Source organism: Acanthisitta chloris, unplaced genomic scaffold (assembly GCF_000695815.1).
Source record: "Acanthisitta chloris isolate BGI_N310 unplaced genomic scaffold, ASM69581v1 scaffold1541, whole genome shotgun sequence".
NCBI lineage: Eukaryota > Metazoa > Chordata > Aves > Passeriformes > Acanthisittidae > Acanthisitta > Acanthisitta chloris.
This window is the reverse complement of record NW_008656305.1, coordinates 46,338-53,311: the sequence shown is the minus strand read 5'-3', so window position 1 is coordinate 53,311 and position 6,974 is coordinate 46,338. Positions and strand designations below refer to the sequence as shown.

The 6,974-nt window shown below is 41.6% G+C and overlaps 1 protein-coding gene across 3 annotated transcripts in view; it reads right to left on the bottom strand.

Moving 5' to 3' along the window:
* BZW2 (basic leucine zipper and W2 domains 2) overlaps window positions 1–6,974 on the bottom strand; it is a 39,719-nt gene that overhangs the window by 7,480 nt on the left and 25,265 nt on the right. The window contains exons 7-9 of one of the 3 annotated variants that reach the window (XM_009084252.1): window positions 6,959–6,974; window positions 6,349–6,495; window positions 1,384–1,522 (exon numbers count right to left, since the gene is read on the bottom strand). The exon at window positions 6,959–6,974 is cut by the window's right edge and continues 170 nt beyond it. In XM_009084252.1, coding sequence (XP_009082500.1) covers window positions 1,384–1,522; window positions 6,349–6,495; window positions 6,959–6,974 — 302 coding nt within the window. Of the gene's footprint in view, window positions 1–1,383; window positions 1,523–6,348; window positions 6,534–6,958 lie in introns of all 3 variants that reach the window. The other 2 variants (XM_009084253.1, XM_009084255.1) reach the window with 2 other exon arrangements.

The window sequence follows — 6,974 nt, the reverse complement described above, 5'->3', positions numbered from 1 at the left end:
TGTATTGCACATGCCGGACATGCCGCACTCACGGCTTCCACCGACAGGCCACAGGGTAGCTCCAAACACTCTTCCAGACACCATGTGAATCCTAAACAACGTTGTGGCACCTGTAGTGCTGAGGCTAAAGTCTTCTCAGCCCTCCTAATAAACCTGCCCAAGTACATGTCCAGAGCTGGAATAAGATCATGTGGGACGAGCAGAGTAGATAGGAACTGGTTTCTTCAAGCATGTTAGGTTTAATGTACAATTTAATGATTTATGTATTTTCTTCTTAATATTTAAATATCTGGAATGTCAGGGTTGCTCTTGCAGGCTAACACAGTAATGAATCTACAAAAATTCAGGAGGCAATCCTACACAAGACTATTTCTGGTTTAACCATCACTCATGCTCTGACTGCACAGCAGTTATGTCTCCCATTCATCATGTCTGAAATCAATGTTCTTTTCCAAAGAAAACTGAATAAAGTGCTTGCTGCAGGTTGCAGTTTCTTCTAAAGTCATTAATAGCTTTTATGAATTGTACAATTTGAGGGCAGGGGAACAAGGTGTATTGCTTTTTCATTTAATGTTGAGGTCATGCTGCATTGACACAAGGATGGAAATAAGTCCACATGATTCACTTCTGCCTTCTGAAGCCATGAAATTATTTTAAGATTCTGAACTCATTTGCCTTGAACAAGTACCTGGACTTAACAGGGTGAACAAAGATCAACATTGGGTTTCTACTCCTGCTGATTTTTCTCCTTCCAACTATTTATAGCAAGAACGTCAGAACAAACTGTTTGGCACCCACCCATCACATGCAGTGCAAGACCATTAGTCTCTATGACAACCTGATCAGAATAAACTTGTGAGGAAGTCAATGTCACAATAAAAATGAAATCCCCCAAACTGTAGCACCTGCAAGAAAATGGCAGGGAAAGGAAAAGGGAAAGAATAAGGAAAGCTCTTTCTGGCAGGGAAGGAGTCCAAAAAAAGACCCCCAAACCCTGAAAAATCTTCTGCCAAGAGGGTTTGTGCTTTCAAGGTTTCTTAAAAACAAGCTCTAATCTACTTTTTAATAAATTCTGCCAGGAATTTATAGAAATGTCTTCCTAGAGCTGGTTTTATACAAGGATCAAACTGCACTTGAACAGACTGGACAGTGCTTGGATCCTGCTCGTGCTTTCTGACTATGGGATGAAATCAACAGAGAGAGAAGGGCTTCTTTCAGCTTTTCCTGCTGCAACACACTCCTTTGAACTATCAAAGCATAAGGTATTTCAGAGTTCAGCTCCAACACAGTCTTCTCATCTGCAATACCTGGTGATACATCACAGGCAAGCAGATGGCATAGAGCATCCACGCACAGTATACAACAGTGGACATAGACTTTTACCTTTATAAAAGAGTACCACTATCTTCTGAAAGGCTTTCATGAAGTGGATGTTGTCATAACAGTACTCCTGCACCTTCTGGAGAAGGATCAACTCTGACTGGCCTTGAGTGCTGAACACAGCAAGCAAGGGGGCATATTGCTGAAAGAGAGGGTAAAACACAAAATGCATGTCAGGATACTGAAAAAAAAAAAGAAATGAAATTTCTTAAGACTGTGCATCATGAATTTCATCCCTGAAAATCCGTTTCCCTGAAACCTTATATTTGCTTGCATTTTCTCAAACACATACACATAAATACATGAGAAACTCACAATGAGCCAACAGTGTGCACTACCAGCTCAGAAAGCCAATGGAATCCTGGGCTGCGTCAAAAAGAGTGTAGCTAGCAGGACAAAAGAGGTGATTCTCCCCCTCTGCTCCCATGAGACCCCACCTGGAATACTGTGTGCAGTTCTGGTGTCCTCAACATAAGGACATGGAACTGTTGGAGCAAGTCCAGAGTAGGCCACAAAGTTGCTAAGAGGACTGGAGCATCTCCCCTATGAAGACAGGCTGAGGAAGTTGGGTGGGGCTGTTCAGCCTGGAGAAGAGAAGGTTGTGTGGAGACCTCATAGCAACTTTTCAATATCTGAAGGGCCTACAAGGCGCTAGAGGGGGACCCTTTGTTAGGAACTGCAATGATAGGACAAGGGTGTAAGGTAAGGTCCATTCCAACCCTTAAATTCTATGATTCTATGAAATACCCATGAGTTTTTATAACATACGCTGCATGCTGCAAGCTAAACGTCAGTACCACTTAGATACTGAATTTTGTAAAATCAATTTTTAAAGCCCACAATCTGGGAGTATTGCTGTCATACATTTGACAAGACAGCATACTGCTGGTTCAGGAGTGATGCTTTACTGCTGTTCATAGCTTAAATTCTATGATTCTATGAAATACCCATGAGTTTTTATAACATACGCTGCATGCTGCAAGCTAAACGTCAGTACCACTTAGATACTGAATTTTGTAAAATCAATTTTTAAAGCCCACAATCTGGGAGTATTGCTGTCATACATTTGACAAGACAGCATACTGCTGGTTCAGGAGTGATGCTTTACTGCTGTTCATAGCATAAGACATCCTGGCATGAAATGCAGGAAAATACAAATCTCTAGTTTCACAGGGGTTTCAGAAGTCCCAGGAAACAGAATTAAATTAAATTATTCCAAGTTAACTGCGATCAAGTGTCATTCTTTTTTCTCATTACCACCATCAAAACTATCATGACAACCTTTTCTTTTGTAAACAGCAACATTTTCCAAGCACAGCATTAACCACTAATGTTATTCTGACAAGACAGTACTGGTACATTTCACTGTCTTTTCCTAGAGTTTAATAATGTAATAAAAAATTAAGCAAAGTCTTGTTACGCAATTTCCCCCTCTTATTTCAGACCTTAAAATTAAAATTACATTAAAGGACCATATCCTGTTCACTCATTCCTTAAAAGCTACAGTGTTTATATCCACATCTCTCCAATTTCCTGTCATCTTAGCCTGTGATGAGTCCAGTTAAGGCTACAATCTTAAGTTGAAGGTAATATTAAGAGCATTTTTCAGAGATGAAGACAAAATTACCCTTGATCTTCAGAGTCCCTGGCCAGATATACATTACACAATGTCACTATTTAAATTGTTCTTGCACTGATCAGCTCAGCCTTTTTCACTGTTTGCAGTAACCCCCCAGTCTGGCATTTTTCAGCTGGATTTGCAATGATCTGGTATTACAGAGTTCTGGTCTGAGCAACCACGGTTGCCAATGGTTTTGGCGAAGTAACAAACCACCCATCACCTGCAGCACTGATGGGTATGTTTAAAAGTACATACACTTCAGCACTTCTCTACAAGGGGCTAAATCCTGAGGGCTTTACCCAACATGATCCATGGAAATAACTACTAAAACACGTGAAAATCCACTGAAATGTGAAAGGTTAGTTCAAAATGTCTTTTGCGCTAATTATCAGCTATTAATTGAAAAAGAGAGCAAGAAATTGCACAGCAACAGTAACAAGCAGCTCAGAAGGCAAATGGTATTAGTACTTTTGGAAGAAGTTCCCTTACACAGTAACTATGAGAAATGGCTCATTAGTTATAGCTAACATCAGAGGCTTGATTTTTCCACTTCTGGCAGGTATAGCCATGTCTTTAGAAACAATGTAAAAGCACTGAAAAACTTGTGCAGGCTTTGGGTAGCTCTTGTTTCCATTTTGGCCCTTGAAGTATCCAGCTAGTATCTAGGCAAGTTGCAGGGAGGCAGAGTGATATACATTGCAGTTGGTTTATTTAACAGCCTCAGGAGAACTCACCCTCATCCACATGTTTGTGAAGTGCTGCTGTCTGTAAGTGTTAAGTAATTTATAATAAAAATCCCATGTTTTCAGTTTAGAAATAAGATCTCTTCATTTTGCCACATTTGAATTGACTCCCTTCGTGTTCCTCTTTCAATTCTCAACTGGTACAGACAATTATAAGTTTCGCAAGTGTCTAACTGACTAAGGAACTATAAAATTAGTTTCCTCTCATTGCTGGCTGAGCCAAGTGGCATTATTTTCCATTTGCCTCAGGTTAGGGAACAGCAGGTCAGCAGTTACAGTGTCATGAAGCTCACCACAGCCTTGCCTCCAGTGAAAATTGTCTGGAGGATTCTCCCTATCCATGGGGAACATCTCTTCTCTGCACTGGAGGTGGCCTAGGTGCTAAGCCCCAGTGACATAGTGAGGTTACTGGGACAATCAGGAGCTTATTCTGTAAGATTCAGGGTTGAACAGCTTGCTCTGTCTCCTCCTGAGTTCTGCTCCTGCCAGTCCTGCCACATGGATGGGACACATGACTTTTACTGCACTGCCCGAGTATGGTGGTTCATGGCTGTCCACCCCCTCCATGAGGAAGCCACCCATCCAGCAAGGCCTTCTGAGATCTGTAAACTAGGTCAATATTCTCTGCTTTGATACATCGTTTCAGGGATGCCTTGTATACAGCTTACTGAAAGGAATCTAATAAATTAAAGAGTCTGATACCTTTGGAACTGTGCTTTATCTTCTGTCAGCTACAGCCATACAAGAATAAATCCCACCACCTGACATGTCAAATGTTAGGTATTTATACAGATCCTGACTCACACCACTAAGTCAAACCAACCCCATGATTGTTTCAGGGCATGCTGGACACAGGCACAGGAGGGCACAGAACTAAGCTCTGTGTCACACTAACAGCATTAATCCAGTTTCTGGAGTTGCTCACACACTGAGTCAGCTGAGAGCCCACAGAGAAGGATCCAAGATCTGTCTCCACCTACCCAAAGAGGAAGGATGTGAAACAAATGCTGTTCATTTTTGAACACTGAAATGTAAAAAAGCAGCTAGCAAAGTCGAAATTTATATTTCTACTACTTCTGTTGAAATCTTACCTATAAGTGCAAGTAGTAAATATTCCATACAAATTTGTCCTCTATTTTTAGAAGTGGATATGGCTACAAAGATGTCTATGTTATATAGGCAAGATGCCTTACCTAATTCAGTGGGGTTACATACATAGCTGATGGCTTTGGTCAGTGAGATGCACAGGACTAAATATCCAGTCAACAATATTTACACAAAGCCAACTATGTTTGTCTTATCCTAGTGTTCAGTATTCCAGAAACTGTTAATTTGCCCTGCAGTACTAGACAATGAATCTTGATGGATACTTTGTTACAACTCCAAGAGATATGATCATTTTTTGCATCAAAAGAACAAGAAAAACGATGTCTCCCCTCCTTCTGGAAACTGTCTCATCTTTCTACTGCTATTTGGGTCACTTGAGAAAAACTCAAGGCATTCATCAAAGACTACACAATATCCCAAGCAGCTGCATTTCTAGGATGACTGATTGGGAAACCAAATTCAGATGAAAGGACAGCAGTAATTAGTAGGAGCTAAACCAACACTGGAACTCCCAAGCATGGAGAGATATCCAATATGAAGAAGAAAGATCTCTTTTACCAGAAATAATAAAGCCCAGATTGCTTTTGTCCTAGGGCAGATCTCTGCAGCCCTGGCTGTGAAGGAGTATTCTCTTGGTAATGGTTTACCAACTTAAAAGGACTAATTCTGCTGAAAAGTCTCACTGCCTCTGTTATCAGCTCAAGTGTCTTGCACTGCACAGTTACTTCAGACTTAGATGAAGAATACCAATCATAGTAATGACTCTGATGCCTCTGCACATGTTATTTTTCTACTCCAAGATCTGAAGAGTTTTTTAACAACATGCAATGGTGATACTGCAATACTACAGCCTGTCTTTCTATGCATACAGTTCCCTCATCCACAAAGACAGTACCTGGATCAGAGAATAACCACACTATACAGTGCACACAGTTCCAAGCCAGTCCCCAGTTCATTAGCTGACAAGTCACTGAGTATCCACCACCCACAGTCAACATGGCCAACAACCATTTCACAGATTCTGGTCTCAGCAGTCCTGCCTGGATCTAACCAGCTCTGTGCAAAGCCAGCAGAGGTGCTGCTTCACCATGCTCCCAAGTCTTTGCTTCTGGGAAAGACACTGCTAAGGCAGCTCCTGCAGGTTCACTAGTCTGGTCTGAGCAGGCTCAGCCCCAGCATTTGCTTAGCATTGCCCCCAGTGCAAGGAGCCCCTCAGGATCTGATGCACTGAGCAAGCACAATGCAGAGGTGCTCGGGCTGTGACCACCTCCATTCGCCCTGGCACTCTGCACCATATGCCTCAGGGCACTCCATGATCTGAACTACCTCAGTTTTGCATTTGACTGAAGGAGAAGGGACTGTACACAATGCTTGGTGTGCTCAGCGGCAGCCTTTAAAACTCTAAACCTCCTGGTTTTGAAGATGTAAAAACTTGTCAGCCATGGAATGTGCTCTGTTGATTCACAGCTTCCTTCCCCTCCTCACCCATGCACGCACCTTCAGATGTTTGAGGGCCTGCTCTGCAACCAGCTCTTCTTTCTTGTTCCATTCAACAGCATTCATGACACAGGTCCACAGGAGACCGATCACCGCTGGCTCTGGCAGCTCATTTCTTTTCATTTCCTCTTTCACATAAAGCACTACCTGAAGCAGGAAATAAACTGCTGCCTTAAGCGACATTTCTAATCACACCAGAAATGAGCCTGACTTTCCAAATACTTGCAGTCATTGACAAGTAACACCATGGTGTAGAGGTAGTAAGAAACAAAATTAGAACAAGCATAATAAAAAGGATGCATTTATCCTGTTTTTATTTGGAGACATTACTATAACTTGACTACAAGCTTTGCCCCTCCCCTCCAAACTAACAGTTAATTCTGTTAAAGGAAATACATTCTCCAGCATAAATGGATGGGAAAAACCCCCAAGTCAGCTGCACTTGTAAATCCAGAGGATGTTTTGTTACTTTAGTCTTAAGCACAAAGTGAACGGATGAATAAATGAAAATAATTTAAAGAAAACCAGGGGAAATCCATGAGGAAAACAGAGGAAATCTGTTCCTCCCTACCTAGTGTTGGTTTAAGTCTTTGACTATGATTGTATAAACAGAAAGTTGTAGTAAA